The sequence below is a fragment of the Podarcis filfolensis genome, assembly GCF_964270895.1.
Source record: "Podarcis filfolensis genome assembly, chromosome: 11".
In the NCBI taxonomy this organism is placed as follows: Eukaryota; Metazoa; Chordata; class Lepidosauria; order Squamata; family Lacertidae; genus Podarcis; species Podarcis filfolensis.
In genome coordinates, this window is record NC_139613.1 from 13,033,362 (window position 1) to 13,052,013 (window position 18,652).

The 18,652-nt window shown below is 42.1% G+C and overlaps 1 protein-coding gene across 18 annotated transcripts in view; it reads right to left on the reverse strand.

Annotated features, from left to right (window-relative positions):
• Positions 1–1,290: 1,290 nt before the first annotated feature.
• TCF4 (transcription factor 4) overlaps positions 1,291–18,652 on the reverse strand; it is a 339,025-nt gene continuing 321,663 nt past the window's right edge. For 10 of the 18 annotated variants that reach the window (XM_083575633.1, XM_083575642.1, XM_083575635.1 and 7 more), the window contains 5 exons: positions 16,809–16,944; positions 13,391–13,541; positions 9,825–10,054; positions 8,618–8,766; positions 2,333–7,207 (listed from right to left, as the gene is read on the reverse strand). In XM_083575633.1, the coding sequence (XP_083431759.1) occupies positions 8,630–8,766; positions 9,825–10,054; positions 13,391–13,541; positions 16,809–16,944 (654 nt within the window). In that variant the 3' untranslated portion in view covers positions 2,333–7,207; positions 8,618–8,629. Of the gene's footprint in view, positions 2,281–2,332; positions 7,210–8,609; positions 8,767–9,824; positions 10,055–13,378; positions 13,542–16,808; positions 16,945–18,652 lie in introns of those variants that run through there. The other 8 variants (XR_014539543.1, XR_014539545.1, XM_083575637.1 and 5 more) reach the window with 6 other exon arrangements.

The window sequence follows — 18,652 nt, forward strand, 5'->3', positions numbered from 1 at the left end:
CCCGAAGGCTGTTGCCCAGGCTCCAGCCAACCAAGTGAGCCGACCTTGGACATTTCCTGCTCTGCTGTGGAAGGAAGTTAATAATGGTAGGGGGAGAGATACAGCTCTGGGTCAGTTTGGAAAAAGGTGGCTGCATCTCCTCCTTGGCATCTTTAGAGTCAGTCAGGCAAATTTAGTTGTACTCCATAATGAACCCAGGGGATGAACAGTCAGTGGACAACCAATTTCATCCAACCACCCTAATCTGTCATTTACCTCCACTGCTTAAGGAGGACTGAGCCACTGATGCCCTCACTTGGTATTGCTTTGCTCCTTTCCCCAGGGGGGTCTTATCAAGGTGAAATGCCTTAACCGCCAAACTGTCACTGCCCATGCTTAAGCCCCACCTCTTATAGAAGATGGAAGAGTAGCAACAGGATCACCTAGACCTGTTCTTGAGAACTCCCTACATTAGCCAGGTGCCCTCGGTATCTTGCTCCAGATGCCTGCTGGGAACTTTTTTCAGCAAGCCTACCTATCAGAATACCTATATTCTGATTTTTACTGATTGCAATGTTTTGTGGATAAATTTTGTGCATGTTTGTTTCTCAGTGGTTTTGTGGATTTCACCTGCTTTATCTACATTATGTGCACCACTTAGCTCTTTGAATAAGTGCTTTATAAATCTGTTTGAATAACTAAGAGATTCTGCACCTCTTCCATCTTTCTTAGAAAAGCTGGACTTTCTCTACTCTCAGAAAAGGTGGAAGAGCAAAAGAAAAAACAAAGGAGCCATCTGATTTCCTAATGCTATAATGCGGACCATCTGTAAAAAGTGAGTAAACAAACTGTGGCAATTCTATACTAAACCTTCTGTCTGAAAGAGCCCCATGAGATGAATTGAAGCCACAATGTTCCTATATTCAGAGGGTGACTTTCATAAGAACATAAAGAGACCAGTGGCCAATCTGGTCCAGCATCCTGTTCTCACAATGTCCAACCAGATGTCTGTGGGAAGTCCAGAAGCAGGACCTGAATGCAACAGCACTCTCCCTTCTTGAGGTTTCCAGCAAGTGGCATTCAGAAGCATGACAATCTCAGACAGTGGAGGTGGAACATAGGCATCAGTGTTAGCAGCAACTGAATATTATTTGCATAGGACCAGATTTCCACTTGCCCCAAGAAGGATCCATCTGACAAACACATCTCCTAATAGTGTACTGTATGTAACATGGGCTTCTGAATTTTGTTTTAACGGTCCTTTTTTGTGATACTAAGAGATTGAGAAAACCTTCTGGACTGATAAAATGCAACAGGGCCAACCAGAATTTATTACTTTCTTTCCCACCCATTAACAAGATGTTAAATACAATGTTAGCATTTATAATTTACAACTTCAACACACGTTTCATTGGGGGGGAAGGTAAAAATAAAGGTGACCATCCCTTTTGGCTTTTTAGTACAGCTCAAACTGCAGTCGGAGGGAAGAAATGCTTCTGTCTGGAGACATGGAAATAATCTCATCAATATATGAAAACTACATGAAGATCTGGATCAACAGAAGCACTATGCCCATTGATTTTTCTTCTAGTCCTTAGCTTTGAATTGGACAGATGGTACCTTCCCCCCTCCCAAGGGCTAGTTCATCACATAGTTCAATTTATTTTATTTTTTTGCATACATGTCAGCACCTTCTTGACATTTTCCCCATTGTCCAAAGGTGCATTATATCCTCTCATTATGTACATAACAGTTTTTCCCCCCAAGTGAAATACAGGTGCTATATTTACAGAGTAGCTATATACCGATGATCATGAAAGCGATTTTACATTTTATATAGCACCTTCCATTCCAAAAGATATGAAAGAACTTTACAAAGGAGTTAAAACTTACAAACAACTTTCTCCACCAATTGGGATTCAAGCCAACCGTGAGCCAGTCCTCTCCCCAACCCCACCCCTTTTTAAAACAACTATATTACAATGCATAGCCGTATTACAGAAAGGTTTAGGCCAAGACGTGAAGTACATGTGCTTCTGCTAGAGTTATGTCCAGAAAGCAGATTCTTTTATCAGCTACCCAAGTCAGCACATGAAGAGCATGGAGGCCTCTAGAAGAACTCTTTGTGTTCTGAGAAGAAACTCAGATGACCAGAGCTTCAGTTTTTTACACATCATCTGGAATGTGGCAGTTCCGAACACACCAAGGGCACCTTTAAAGCCCATTTGCATTTTGAGGGTTGTGTCTGGGATGAAAACGCCACCTAACCAGGTCAGCCAAAAGCAGCGCTTCCTGTGACACCTACAGAAATGGGACAATGCAAAATGAAATGAAACAAAGGTGTCAGAAGCAGTTTATAAAAATGGCACATTTATTGCTACAGAACGGTCATGTACATGACGGCATCGGATAACTACAGATGGGAAACAGGTAATGGCCTACGGCAAGCTGTGTTTGTTTGCTTTTTTTTCTCTCTCTTCTCGAAGGAACTCCAGCACACAACCTGTTTGGACACTTCTACAAATCAGAAAGTACACCAAAAACATGGAGGGGAAATTGAGGCACTCAGCCACACGTTGAAAACAAAGTGTAACTGTATTAACTTTTTTTTTCTTCCTTTTTTTGTCCCTTTTGTAATTTTCACCTCCCCCCTTTTCCTTTTTGAACTGTTGCAGCTACTACAGGTTCGGTCGCAAAAAAAATTCCTGCCGCCCCCCCCCCCCCCGCGACCTACAACTAAAAAAGAAAAAGAAAAAGAAGCTACCATACAATTTCATCTTAGTAACACATGGTAAAATAACATCTTTTAAATAGTAAAATAAAGTAACAAACTTTTACTCAGAATGATTCAAAAAATCTATAAAGAAGAAATATTCAGAATCTGACGATTCCCCCCACCCCTTGCAATATTCATGGTATAAAAGGATTGCTCCTGTGAAAAATAAGCCAAATATATTTTTTATTTTTTAAATTTAGGGTTTTTCTTTTATCCTACTAGGGTGTACTACAGTTCTATTTTATAGCAAAAAGGTCACTAGACAAACGAAGCTTTGTAACAAAAAGCCAGGCACTGATACATGGTAAATCTCTGCTTTTTTTTTTTCTCTTATCTTCACTTAGTTGCATCACAAGTAACAAGAATGAAAAAGGCCACAGGTCATATATTTTCACCATTACATAAGTCTATAATACTTGAAATGAGTATGCTCAAACCAGCACTGCACAAAGGTGAGTCAATTTCAAGTCCCAAGAGAAAGAATATGTTGTTTTGGAAAAAAAAGAAAGAGAAACAAAACAAAACAAGCTGAAAAGGTCTTGGTGCCCCATTGTGCTGGAATTTATCTTATTCCATCTTTAAGATCCCTCCGCCCTACCCCACTTCAAGTGAGTCAGTGGGCCAAGTTTAATTTATTTGTGCTTTTTCTTCTCCCCTGATGAATTCTCTTCATTCCTGGCAATGTACTGTATTGTTCGCTCTCCCCCTCCCCCCTCCCCCCGGCACAGATTGAAGCGTGCCTATCAGAATAGAAAGATGAAATTTGCAAATTCCACCCCGTTCCACCCACGCACCCCCCCAACCTCCCCCCCCCCGCCAAAGGAAATTAACAAACGAAACAAATCGGAAGACTGCATCGGTACAAGTTGCATCACTAGTTGAACTGACAAGTTGTCTGTATACACATTAGTGTTCCTTGCAGCTACACGAAAGACAAATGTGAAAAGGAGAAAGGAAAAAGAAGTTCTAGATGAACAGATTTCCCTAACCAGCATATTCATAAATTACTTGAATGTGGAGGTGGATCACCCACTAAAATATCTGATGGGTTTTTGAGTACTGTTGGTTACAACACATAGCCCTCTTTGAATGGTTAAAAGCCAAGCCACCACCAGGTCGACTATCAAGTGACAGCTTCCTCTGAAGACACCTGTTTGAAAAGACAGGAGCAGGGGGAAGGCCTCAGCAGTTTGTGGTGTCTTGTCTCTTACGGCCAGACCCTAAATTAATGCATGCACGCAGCAAAAAAATAGGAAAACCCAAATGGGGGGAGGTTGGGTGTGTGAGACAAAGGACAGCGTGGCTGAATAATTTTCAAGTTTAAATTCCATTATGGAAAAGGAAACCATCTCAAAAGCCATACGGATAAGATTACCATTTGATACATCACTAACCTTTCTCCTGGTTCTATGTAGATCATCAACAGTTTGGAAGCATGCTCTGTGCATAAGTGCACATTGAAAGAAAGGTGGTTTTTTTCAAAATAAAAAAAAAATCCTCCTATCCCTTGGGTTGTGATTTGGACAGAATAAAGTGATCTTGAGTGATCTTGACTCTGCATGTTTAAGGTGTGACATAACTGCTAGGTGATATTATTATTATTATTATTATTATTATTATTATTATTTACTGGTATTCTGTTTGGAAGGCTTAAATGGAGAAATTTTATATTCATTCTCCCATCCTGCCCCTCGATAGCCTCATTTCAGACTGCAGTTATCTTTTAATTTAGGTGGGCGACACTCAGTGTTCTTATAGATTGAATGGGATGGTTAAAATCTTGATGCTATTGAAGTAAGTAAATGGAAAAACTGTCCATGGAGATGGTTTATAACAAAAATCCCCCCTCAAACTGTTCGTTTTCATATTAAAAAAACTTTTAATGCCAAGCAATTTTAATATCCTTTAAAGGAATCCTTCAGTCTGTCCAGAATACTAGTATTTAGAAGAATTAGGATTACCCATTCACCTGCATAAATGCTATTAAAAGTATGGCATTTGTACTGAAACGTTCTGAGCTAAACTAATATGGTCTTTGCTCTGTTAAGATGGTTTCAATCCACCTCCACATTTGAGAAACTTACTGACAAATAAAAGCATTTAAAGTTTTACTGCTACTGAACATATTTACAATTTTCAACACACGCACACGCACACACACAGCTAATCAAAATGTTTATGGATATGTAGAAGGTGGTTCACATGGTAAACTATCATATTTGTTCTTTATGTTTTTCAGAAACATAAAATTCAGATTCTCGTATCTCACTACTCCATGAGATTTTGTTTCAACCACAGTTTTTTTAAAAAAACACAAAAAACTGATACAATGTATTAAAACACATAATAACAAGAGTCTACATGTAAAAATATAACTTTTACATACACAATTTCAAAATAATGATACGTTTGCCATTTTGTTGCATAAAATTTACAAATGTATTTTCCCCCCATTACTATGTAACTGGCAAAACAGGAGAACAGATGGAACGTCTAGACCGTTTTCAATGGACTTATGGCGTTTACTCAGTGCTGATAGGTGGAAAATCTACTTGAACAGGGAGATTTCATTTAAAAAATACATGCCAAGTTTGTGTGGCTATTTAAAAAAAAAAACAAAACGGAAGCTGGAACAGGAGACAAAAGGATGCTGACGAAGACAATTTGGGAGCACTATTTGTTAATTGTTCTATACCGTATACCAAAGTCAATCTTTTGAAGATTTGCTATGGATACTAGTCTCTGCTGTGACCAAAGCTAGTTGTTGGATCAGTTGCTGTGCCATAGGTTTGATCTATGCTACAATTATATATATATATATTTATATGTTAAGTAAAAACTTGGTTCATACTGGCCAGAGAAATACTGCTCTACTTCCCCCTCCTCAACAAAGTGCAACTTGTTGCTTTAGAACGGGTAAGGCTTGTTCTAAATGCTGCATTACAAGTGGATATTGGCATTATTTTCATAAATGAAGGAGGAGGCAGCAAATGGTCGACCTTTCATTAACCCACTTCTTTTCCTTTTAAAAAAAATGGTGTGTGTTTTTCCCCCTTAAAAAAACCCCCACAAAATCTTTCATACAACTAGCAACAACCCCCTTTGTAATCCCCTCCCCCCCCCCGCCCAAATCTGACCATGTATTCTGAAACGCCTCGCTGCAAAATTGTATTCAGGCTACACACATTAGGTTAACACTTCTACTGGTTCGTTAAAATCACAGCCACCTTTGATTTATGTTATGTTTTCGATGATATAAACATTGGAAGGCACAGTGGTAACATTGTAGCATTCTAACCTTGTACCTCTGAAAATTCCAGAAATAGTGTCTAATGAGAGAGAGAGAAAAAGAGAGAGAGAGAGAGCGCAACATCTACAATTCGGACAAAAAACGAAAACGAAATCAGCCCACAACTGTTTGGACCAAGCCTCCCCAAATGCTGCCTTGCAGTTCAGCCGCATGTGATGCGACTTGCCAAGTCCTGTATTCTCCCAAAAAGACTGAAGGAACAACTCTCTACTTATTTTACGAATGATAAGTAACATCAGGGCCAGCGTTTCGTCCTGAACTGCCCCCTCCAGCAACAGAGTTGGCGCTACAGGCTACAACAAAAGGGGGGGGGACCCAAAATGGGGGAGTGGGAGAGAAATAAGACCAAAAAAAATAATCAAAAATCAAAAATCATTATTTACAGTAAAATCTTTTTTTAAAAAAGTTAATCAGTACTTTTTTTTTTTTACAGGAGCAAAAAAGTTTGAAACAAATGAACAAAAGCTTACCATATTCACTAATTTTAATATATATTTATATATATATATATTTATATATGTGTGTGTGTGTGTGTCATAGGTCTATAAGATCCATCTGTTCCTCCTACCCTAAGGAATGGCTAATGTCATCACTTCAGTTTTCATTAGGTCGTTTGCTGGTTTTGTAAATATGTGGGTAGCAAAAGCTTCCCTTTTTAATATCCAGTAAGTATAAACACTAGCTGACTAGTACACCAATGAAAACGTTCATTTTTTTTTCTTCAGAAGTACACTTTTCATTATTGCAAGTTTACAATTTTTAAATTAAATATTTTTTTTTCAGACTTACAAATTAATTATATTTTTTTTTCCAAAAGAAGTTTAGGCACAAATGCATTGTCCCACAGTGTGGAGAAGATTGCCAATTCAGTCTCTTGGCTGTGCATTTACAGCTCCTAACATACTGCTTGAAACATTCTGAATGATATGTTGAAAAAAGACGTCCCTCAAGTTGCACTTTTCTTTTTGTGTTTGTTTCGAAATCGGGAATGCTGAAATCTCTTGCGTCTGTGATTCGTAACTACTCAGACTTGTCTTATTATATTACAAAAAAGGGGGTTAAGTGTTTATGTGGGTTTAAGATAATACAGCTGTTAAGGAAGTGGTCTCTGGTTTACGTAAAGAAAATGTGGCAACTTGGACCTGCAAAAGAAGTGAAAAAGATTTAGGTCAATTCTTGCTCTTATTCTTAATTTTCCATACAATATACATTTTTTAAAGTGCATTTTAACATGCTTTACAAGCCATTTCTCAATAAACCTTACCGTACTATTGGGATATTTTTTTATTCCCATTTTAGAGATATGGAAAAATGGCGCACTTGAATGATGGTGGCCTCGCTCTCTAAGATCCAAGAAAAATCTGCCCCCATCCCAGTAACTCCAAGGCAAGAAAAGGAGGCCAGCTGCGGAGGCAGAGTAGCACAGCTCAAAGACCACCTCCTTTCCTGGTTGGCTCTGCTTTCACCCTTTAGCTTGGCACCTGCCTGTAAATCCAGCATAAAGGCTGGGGTTGACTGGTTGATGGCCTTGGGTAGAATTTTCTTTACCCTGCTGGCTTAAGCTGGTCAAGTGACTGCTTTTCTACCTAACCCACATGCCAAAGATGCACAGGACAAGTTGACAGGTGCAGTGCTGGTTTAAGGGGCGTTGAACAAAAATTAACCACCTGGTGCCATCTTTTAAGAAGAAGGGAGACTTCCTCAGACCTGCCCTCTTCAAGGAGGCAAGGCTAGAGGGGATAGGGGGCAAAAACAGAGCCTCCAGTTTGGGTTTGCCTGGCTCACCCACATAAAGCTGCAGAAGGTTGGGGTTTGCTGCCACCAGGTCACAGTAATGTGAGGCCCATGACAGGCCATGAGTAGATTAAGGACTAACCAACAGTCCTGAGCCGGGTGAGCTTACCTAGAAATGGCAACGCATAAGGAGGAAAGCCCCTTTAACCCTGTCAGATAAGATACCAGCACCGAAGGAAGTTATTCATGCTACTCTATTTGCCCGTTGCATATTGCTAGAAGCTGCCACTCGTCAAAATCCCCAAATATGCATCTTGCGTTTCTTATTCTAGGGGAACAGTGCAATGGCGCAGCTCAGGTGGCATTAAATGCCTACTGAGTTGCAGAGAGGGAGAGAGATTTAGCGTGTATGAAGAACTAAAAAAGTGGTTCAAGTAATAAAACCGACAGTGTGCTGTATGGAAACATTTTAATCAATAAAATCAAAACGGGGAAAATATATATATTACAGGGCCAATAGCAGGAACCAAGTTAATGTTGGGAACATGGATGCCTATGCTTGGATGTGTTTCTGACTTCCGATGGAAGCCGTCCAAGGCCATCGCCTGCCTGATCTCAACCAGGAGGTCATTCTACAGGGCAGGGGCAACTACTGATAAGGCCCTTCTTTACACTACAGGCAGATGTATGTTGTGGGGTGGCCAGCAGGGGCTCCCCAGCAGATTGCAGTCACCTGTCTGCCTGTCTGGAAGAAGGTAAGCCTTTCAGCTATCCTGGTACTGAGCTAGTTGAGGGTAGGCTGCAATAAACAAACTTGCCTTTTTTGTTTTTTACATCTGTCCCATATGATTAGATGTGTCTCCCATCCCAGGGTGGGGTCCTGCCAAAGAAAGGGGAGGGGGGTCCGAAGATACTTTCTCTTCTTCCCTTCTTTTCAGACATGCTGCTTTAGGATTCAGATTCCTTTCTGCAGAACAAAAGCAAATGGGCATTAAGCATGTTAGCATTTGAACATGGTACCAGCTTACTTCACAATCCCACAGCAATTCCTTCCCCTCCTTTTCACTCTCAGTGTCTCATGAATCTCCATTAGAATAACGAAGGGCACACATTTCTATAGCTCTGAATTTTGCATCTGTGGCTATTTTATATTTAAAGCCTGCCTTTCCCTGCTCTGTCCGAAATCCTTGATAATCTGAGCATGTAAGCATCCGGGACACAGAATTACCTGCATGTTCAGTACCAGATCCCTGAGGACACAGGTGCGGCACCTCCAGCCCCACAGCTCAAGTGCACCCCAAGAAAGGGCCCAAATTTAACCCACAAAGCCATTCCTCACAAACCACACCTGTCTGCCCCACATCTGACATCAAGTGTGATGTCAGGTATGGGGAAAGTAACTGCGTGTCTACAAAGGAAAAACCAGGAGCCTAAAGTGAGGTCTGGATTTTTCCTATGATGGAGCAAGGAGCACTCCCATTGCCTATCAGCTGATAATAATACGCCTTGTTCCAATAGCTCTCAGTACATTTCCAAGCACAGTTCAAAGTGTTGGTGCTGACCTTTAAAGCCCTAAATGGCCTCGGCCCAGGATACCTGAAGGAGCATCTCCACCCCCATCGTTCAGCCTGGACACTGAGGTCCAGCTCCAAGGGCCTTCTGGTGGTTCCCTCACTGCAAGAAGTGAGGTTACAGGGAACCAGGCAGAGGGCCTTCTTGGTGGTGGCGCCCGCCCTGTGGAATGCACTCCCCATTAGTTGTCAAGGAAATAAGTATCTGACTTTTAGAAGTTTTTGATGTTTTACTGTGTTTAACATATTCTGTTGGGAGCCACCCAGAGTGGCTGGGGCAACCCAGTCAGATGGGCAGCATTTAAATAAGAAAATTACTATTATTATTATAGCATGAAGCGGATTGCATTGAAACTGCTGCTAAAACAGAGGGATAAAGCTGCTTTTTAGCAGTGGCTTCAATTAAAACTTTGACAATTAAAGCAGGGACATGTTGGCCAGGCATCTAACTGACCTCTGACTTGCTGCTCTAAGCTGAGGATCACAGCTACAGCTTGATGCAAGATCAGAAGTTTGGTCTGGGGCTTGTCGCTCTTCAGGTGAAGCTGCACCATCCGGCCCAGCTCCTTGAAAGCCTCGTTGATGTCTCGGACGCGGAGGCGCTCACGGGCGTTGTTGGCCATTCTCCTCTCTTTCTCACGCTCCGCCTTTTGCTCCGGTGTAAGATCTTCATCATCGTTATTGCTGGGAGGCAAACAGAAGACAGTATTTTCTAATGGTGTAGAAAATGCAGGTGTTCTACAAGAGTTCACGCTATGCTCAAGTCACAGAATGATCTTTGCTAGGAGGGGATGCAGGAATGCAGCAGTTTTGGGGCACGCTGTTTAGCCTGTAAAATTGTAACTTCACCTGTGATGGTAATGCAGAAGGCTAAAAGCGACACGACAGGTTAATGCTTTAATAGTACACTGGTTTGGTTTTTAGAGTCTGCACAGCATAGAGATTTCGGAAACATTAAGAGGATTAAAAATACTTTTAAATAAAGCTAAATAAATATACCACACTTGTTTAAACTCCAGAGTCCACACACAGAGATACCTCTTTTAAAGATCTGGGAATCAAGTTTCTTTGATTGCATGCAATTCACTGGGAGTGTCTCTTGCAGAAGCCAAAAGCACCACTGCAATGAAATTAATTTCTGTGGGTTGCACCCAAAGCAGTGCTGAGTGAATGTTCCATCAGTGCAAGGATTTGTGCTTGTGCAAAATCCCCCAAACCTTTTCCAGGGATTCCCCCACACAGCAGGGGAGGGAAGTCCATCGTGGAAGCAGAAATCCTTTCACTGACAAAACACAGTAGCTGAATATTGGCCAAAGTGGCTTGTCCAGGACAAATTCCCATGCTCAGTGAGGGCAAAAAGATAAGAAACATACATCTGCATTTTTTAAAAAACCCCTGCATTGTGGCATCAGCTACATTCAAGAAAACAACATGTAGATTATGCTGTGTTAAACCAAAATTAAGATAACCCTTTGTCCTTTGTTATAGTTTATGCTTTTGGCTGGGCTTTCTGTGCTCAACACATTTTGGTCCTTTAAGGCTTATTACTGTGTAGGTTTATTATGGGTTATTGCTGAAAAGTTGATCTAGTCTGCAGCTGACCTGTGTTGCCTACAGTGAAAAAAATCAGGAACCTGTCTTGACATCCCTCAAAGAAATGCTTTGTGATTTAAATAAGGTGCCACTCTGAGGAAGACAGATGCCGAGTTAACTCTGTACTTGGCTAGGACGGCTGCATTATGGAGTTTCATTCTATAATCTAAACTGAGGAATATAAAATGCAGCAGCAGCAGCAGCAGCAGCAGCAGCAGCAGTTGTTGTCGAAATGGTGGTGGTGATAACTGAATGGTTCTCCGCTTCTTCCTCAGCCACATTTGTCATTCTGGTGGCAATCAGAAATGACACTCACAGGGGAGACTGTTTCATATATGGGGGGTGAATTTTCTGCTCTGCACAATCTATGCAGCATGAGCATACTGCAATTATGTTGCTTTATTCAGAGAGTGCAGCTGTATATTTCTCCATGAGGATTATTAAAATAGTTTTAAGGGTGGTCTATGAGGGTGAAAAAATAAAGTGATTTTCAAAAGCCCCGGAAGGGGGGCATTTTCTTCCACGATGCTGTTTATGATCCTCACCCCTGGAACAACTGACCTGTGTGGAGAGTTGTTCAGCTACATAAGCACTGAACCACACGCACCCCATGGTGGGCATGGGTAGAGTGTGTGAGGGGCCTTGGCAGGTTGGCTACGGAGCAAGGGCCTTAGGTTGCCTATTGACCTGGACTCTGCAGTCATCATCTAAGACCCTTCTTTGTGTCTCCTCCATGAGAAGTCTGGATGGTGGCAACACGAGAATGGGCCTTTTCTGCAGCGTCTGTGGAATTCCCTCCCCAGGGAGGTTCATCTGGCTCCTTCATTATACATCTTTAGGTGACAGGAAAAAACATTCCTTTTCAACCAGGCCTTGAGCTGGTTGGTATTCTATGGCCTTTTAAATCTGTTTGTCGGAAAGGGGTTTTAACTATTTATTTTGTGCTTCTTATCCTGTGTTTTTATCTTGTGAAATGCCCTGAGATCTTTGGATGAAGGGAGTGTATAAATTTAATAAATAAAAAAGTTGCTTCTGTAGTTCTCCTGGTTATATATGTTCTCCACAACCCTAAGCAGAATAGTCTTAAATCCTTCTCGTGTCTCTGGTTGTATGTGAGCTACGTCATTCCTTGCACATAAGCACACCATGCCAAAGCCAGTTGAGTTTTCCTTATGGGTTGTCATCTTGATCTGATGATGACTCAGGTGTTCACATTGCTGAAGGCAGTGCCCAGGCTGAAGGGAGCCTGTCAAGGCTATTCCACTAGCAAGCAAGTTACATCACACCTGTATCATTGGCTCTGACTGGCCAGGCAATTCTTCCAGTCACTGGCCCACTGAAGGAATGGAAGGGGCAGAGAAGTCATGGGAAATGCTGAAGCAGCATAGTCTGCTGGATAAATGTGGGTATGCATCTATTCCATATGCTCTTTGCTTCCAGCCTTTATTTTTATGAAATACCATATCATACTTCCTGTCCAGTGCCAATGACTGATGACTTCTCTACCTTGATCTCATTCTTCCTCATCTGCCAGCAGTCCGGATTTCCTATCAGTTGTAACTCTCCTTTACACTGAGCGTAAGTTTTCATTCTGTTTTTAAAACTGTAAGTTTCTACATTCTATTTATTTTTGACTCCGAACTCCATATTCTCCCACATTTGCAAGGGCAGAAGAAAAAGGGCCGACCAGCTTGCTCATCTGCCTCTCGATTATGTCAGTGAAAAAGTCTTGATGATAAAACCGGAGGACAGGTTTTCACTAACGCTCTGCAGCGATTTCTTGTGCAGAACATGAAGAACAGATTGAGGGCCAGTGGCAATCCATGCGAAATCATGCAAGTTAGGGGCCACTGATGCTTTGTGAGAGAGAAATGCTGGTCTGTGTGAGGACCAGGCCATTCTCGGGATCAAGATGTGATGAAACCACTCAGCGCCATGCAAAAAGCTCAACAAAGGGTCTCAGATGGTACAAACAGGCTTAGCTTTGTTTATCCCAGTGAAGCTACTACACTGATATATATATCCGTTCATAGTTACGCACATAAAAAGGCAGAAGGAAAACAAGTATTCCGCTGGGTATAAAATGTTATACAAATGGCATCTGTTTTAAGACATATTCGTTTTCAAGCAAGTTATCTCTGAATTTGATTACTTACAATAGCACACACATACACCTCTCTCTCTCTAAATGTAAATTTTGTTTCTTTTGTCCAATTCCATGGCCTAGACGAAACTTCCGGCCCTTCCAGTGTACACGCATCCAAACAGATACTCCAAGTACTACCAAAAAGGGCCATCGGCTTCCTGTTACCTTTTGTCTGACAGGAAGAAACTCCAGAGTTTCTCCTTGTCCTGTTCACTTCATCAAAATCCAATAAAGGAATTAAATGAAGCGACACTATTATATACTGTTACCTAGATCTTGACCTAGTAATTGATTTGATATCCTTCTTGTCGTCGTCTAACTTCTTGTCCTCAGAAGATTTTGCGTCCTGAAGGTTTTCGTCTCCCTCGTCATCAGATTTGATTTCGGAGCTCCCTGAAGATACGCTTTGTCCTTGAAGGCCAGTTGGCATGCCTAGGTGGGACAAACAAGCAGACACACATTTCCTGGTAATATAACTTAAGCAAAGGTATTAAGGAATTTGTATGCACGTTCCTCAGAAGTGCAGCTATTGCTGTACTGTCTTTCCTTAACTGCAGAATTTCTTTTCACAAAGGGGTGTTTTAAGGAAATAGTGGTTAAAACTGGTTCCCCAGCTCTGATTTCGTGGCTCTGGTCTATTCTGATCTGCTTGGGAAGCATTAACAATTTCAATGCCTACGGATCACCAGATTTAACCGCTTTAGAAACCATAATTGTAATCAAGCGCACACATATTTACAATCAAGGGCAAGCAAAGATACTAGGCGACGAGACAACAAGATCTTTCAACAGCATTTTCTGAAGGAGAAAAAATTTAGGACTATCTAATTTCTCTGAAAGGGTATTCTTAATTTATTTGGCTGCAAGCAGTCCTTCTCTACTGCACGGAAGTAAGTTTGTGGGGGGAGGTCGGGGGTTGGAGAAAGGCCAGCTATTGACAAGACCAGATAACACAGGGGAATAGATTAACGGGGGGGGGGGGAATTGTTGATAAGAAAGACTATTCCTTAATACACAAGGTACTCACTAGACAAGTCACCAAGTCCAATCCCCTGCAATGCAGGAAACTTTTGCCCAATGTGGAGATCAAACCCACAACTCTGAGATTAAGAGTTTCATTGAATATCTTCTGGATTGATGGTATCCCACTCCAAGAAAGAAACAGAGACTCTGTTTTGGTCCTAATCTCCTATTCATGTACCATAAATTCTGCCAATGCCATCTTATTTGGGTCTATATAAGTCACGATGCTGCCCTTCATCATTTCATTGGCTATGGACCCCAAACGGGTGTCTAACAAATCTTTTTAATTTTTTGTGGAGCCCCTTAAAACTGACTGCTCCTCATATTTTATAATCCTGACTTGCTGATTCATCTCTGTAGTGGTCCTGATTTCCCCCTCAAATTTAGGTGCCACCTAGCTTGAGTAATGCCCCCCATGTGCTGATTTTTCTCTTAGTCTTCCAAATTCAGTTCCCCATTCATGTTCCCATCCTGTTTTCTTTAATGTGTGTATTCAGATATACTAGAATATTTTTTTGCAATCCCCTCTGGGATAATTTTCCAGTCCCCCGGTTGATGATCTGGCTTCCCCTTTCTAATTTAAAGAGGTACATTCAGCAATGAGCAATGCTTGTACCCCTGAGTATCCGCATTGTGAAATTCTTTTATACCAGCGGCTATGAATAATGCTCAGTTTAAACTTATAAGATAGCGGAGCCTGATGTTCAAGTGGTTTCAATCAATAATTTGCGGGGGGTGGGGGACCTCAGGGTCTCACATTTCCTTGAAAAAAAAAACACACCCTAGGTTTGCCTCTGTAAATAAAGTTTCTCTTTCTCCATCTTCTCCCCTGCCCAAGCGTATGGTGTGGTAGAATGAGGCCTTGTGGTTAGCTGTGGGGTGATGCAACTCTCCATGGCAGACCCCACCACTGGGTGAATTAGCTCAGCAAAAGGGATAACAAGAGTGGACCAGAAAGGAGACTGTTTCTATTTGGCCTGCTTCGGGTGAATAGGAGCCCAAACATGGGACGTAATCACTTTCAGTTTACCAGCGATGAAGCTGAGCACGACGTAAGGGCTTTGCCTGCCCACCAATCACTGACCCTTACGTCTGCTACAAACCTATACTGAGCTCACTAAGGTCTCATCCAAATACAACATCTGATGATTCAGAGGATAAACATATGCTGTTATAATGTTCAGGTATAATGGATTCTCCTTAAAACATTATATAAATTTATACCGTATTCTGACCCCTGGGCTTCAAATCAGTTATATGAACATTTGCTGTTTTGCATAAACAGGAAGGAGGAGGCTCCACTGGAGACTGGATACATATTACAGTCCACCCACCCCCGAGACATGACAGTATTATGGAAACATTGTTACTCATGATGTATACACTCATTTTTATTTTATTAATCCTAAATTCATTGCAGGCTTGCGCTTCAGAAACATGCAAAGCCAACCAAACTGAGGCGGAAGAAATCTATGTGTACATAACGAGCAGTAATGGTTCATTGTGTTCCCTCTAATAATTGTTGTTGTTGGCAGATGTCTGTCTCAAGAGACAATGGAGTGTGCCCCTGGGGGTGAAGTCAACCTGCTGTGTTAGCAGCACCAAAGTGATATCTTGGGGAGCAAGCCTGGGCAGTGTGTATGGAAGTCCTAGGCTGCCCTTGGCCTTGCTGATGTGGTCAGAAGGAAAGCAGAGCAGCATTTAGTAGGAATCTGCCTTATACCAAGGTCCTTCTAGTTCACTCTGTCTGCTACAGCTCTCTAGAGTTTCAGACAAAGGCCTTTTCCAGCCCTATCCAGAGATGAACCTGGTACTTTTCTCATGCAAAGCTATGTGCTCAACAACAGAGCTACAATTTTTCTCGTTGATTGTCTGGATATAGCCTTGGCTCCAGTCAACTTCCATAATGCTGCTGCATAGGTATTTATCAATGTCACAGGATCCCACCCCCCACTCCCAAAGCACAGTAAGCACCTGGACCATGAAGACAATTTACTTGAAAGCTTGCAGATGTGGTAATACTTTAGGGCTCTCTGCATCACAGAACTACCAGTTCTCTCCAGTAAACAGGCCTCCTAATTAGAGTGTTCCTGTAACTACATATCCTGTCTGCAAACAAACCCAAACTGTTTGTTTATTATATTTGCCTCATGCAGAAGCCCCTAGGCCAGGGATAGTCAATGTGGTGCTGCCTGCCAGATGTTGTGGACTACAATTCCCATGATGCAGGGAATTCTCATCCATAGTATTTGAAGGCTAGCACACTGCCTACCTTTATTCTACGCAAAGCACAGAAAACCAGATTTTAAAATTTGACAGCCAAATACAACTATTAATAGAAAAGAAAAGCAACTTCAGCCCTGGTACAATTACACCGAAACAAATGAACAAGCATCTCCTATCCATGCAATAATCTAGTTAGCTGTTGCATCTAGCGAGTATTATGTTGCTATCATTGGACTTGTATGTTTGAACTAATGACGAAGTCCAACAAATTGTTGCATCAACTTTAAAGGACATTGTTCGTCCAGTGGCAATGACAGTGCAACATTAAGGTCTACAGATACTGTGGAAAACCACACTGCAGGACTGCACACAGGTCTGCTAACACAACGGCGCAGGATTCAGTTATGGGACAAAAATGCATCACTCAGAGTCCGGCGCTCCCTTACTCACCTCTGTATGGATCTTGAGGCTGGTTTAAGTCGGGAGATGTAGCAGACTGTACTGGCAGCTGTGGGACTGGGACCTGATTTGGCACGAGTGGATGGCTGCCGCGGAGGCCAACAGCATCCTCACGATGAGCCCCGACCTGTAACAGAAGAGCGGTGGGGAGGCATTAATAGGAACCTGTTTGGGTGAAATGAAGGATAGAAGCAGCAACTCCTAGAGACTGTACGGGGAGAGGCTGGAAAGAGACGTGGGCATTTAAGAATAACGCCAAGGTTCCCCATAGCGTTTCACTAGAGGGCGCCTGGGTACTGCTATAGGTACATACTCTGTATGTATATGCAAAAACACTTAACGCTCAGTAAGATGCTGTGCAGCACATTTAGTGACAAATACGGCAGAGGAGCTCAGGCAGGTAAAACGTCAAATTGCCTCTCCCAGGGTGCTGCAGCGGAGAGCACTGATTCGTACCCATCTGTCTTCTATCATGTCCGCCAACAGATCTGACAATTATCTTAATGCCCATATGCTTAATTGTGGGCTTCTCAATTCCCTCATTGCTATCAGAAATCCTGCAGGAATTTCAATTTGGCATCAGACTTTCGTTTTAGGGGGATAAGATTCTTGGGCCTGCCATTCCCCCTCCCCACTTTCATAATGCCAGCTAAGCCTCTGACAGTGGGAGCCACTGAAGTTATCTGACATTTCCCCCCACCCCTACCAGTTTGGAGCAAACACATATATCTATCTATGTATGTATAAAACACCTGGCTTTCCAAAAACTAGAAGCCCAGGCCCCACTCTAAATTAATCTTCACTGTTATGTCATTAACCACAAAATTTCAGCTCCAAAAGGGGCAGTTTTCTTTGCCAACGCAATGACTCTGGATAATATATCAATAAAGGTTTTATTAACCACACCAGTAATGCCATCATTGTAGCCATGATGGTGTCAGCATAATGGCACTATTGGCATTAATGGATGGAGCCAGAATAAGGGAGACAAAATTTCCGCACGCCGCACTGTTGTTCAGTGCACCTGTGGGTTAAATCTGTTTTGGGTTTAAGTAAAGAAAGAGATACACAAGGACACAACACAGCCTTGCTATTCTAAGTGTGCAAGGAAACATACGAAATGGTTGCCTAATCAGATTGACTAGAAGTCTTATTTATGTACCACTTCTGCCGCTGCTCTTACTGACTACAACAATGTACCTGAAACTATTAAGGTCCTGTACAAATATAAGAGAACAAGGATCTCCCTAATAGACCTATTAGGGAATGAAGGGAAAACAGAAAAGCTAGGATGAAGAGACGCCTGCTAAGGAGTTGCTTGATATCAGATGTCAGGTGGAGGGACATTCGAGGGGGAAGAGGGAGCAAGGGGAAAAGAACATAGATGGAAATAACATAAGAAGAGCCTGGTGGATCAGGCCGATTGCCCATCTAGTCCAGCATTCTGCTCACACTGTGGCCAACCAGACTCACATGCAAAGCCCGCAAGCAGCACCTAAGCCAGGCTTCCTCAACCTCGGCCCTCCAGATGTTTTGAGACTAGAATTCCCATCATCCCTGACCACTGGTCCTGCTAGCTAGGGATCATGGGAGTTGTAGGCCAAAAACATCTGGAGGGCCGACTTTGAGGAAGCCTGACCTAAGCACAAGAGCATTCTTCTCCCCTCCAGTGGTTTTCAGCAATTAGTATTCAGAAAGCATTACTGCCTCTACCTGGAGGCAGAGCAGAGAAAGCAAAACCAGTAACCTTAAGTATATCTAAGGGATTGGGGGAATAGGGGGAAAGGTCTGGGAGTAGCATGTAGAGAAAGAAGACGAAAGGGGTTTAAAAAAAT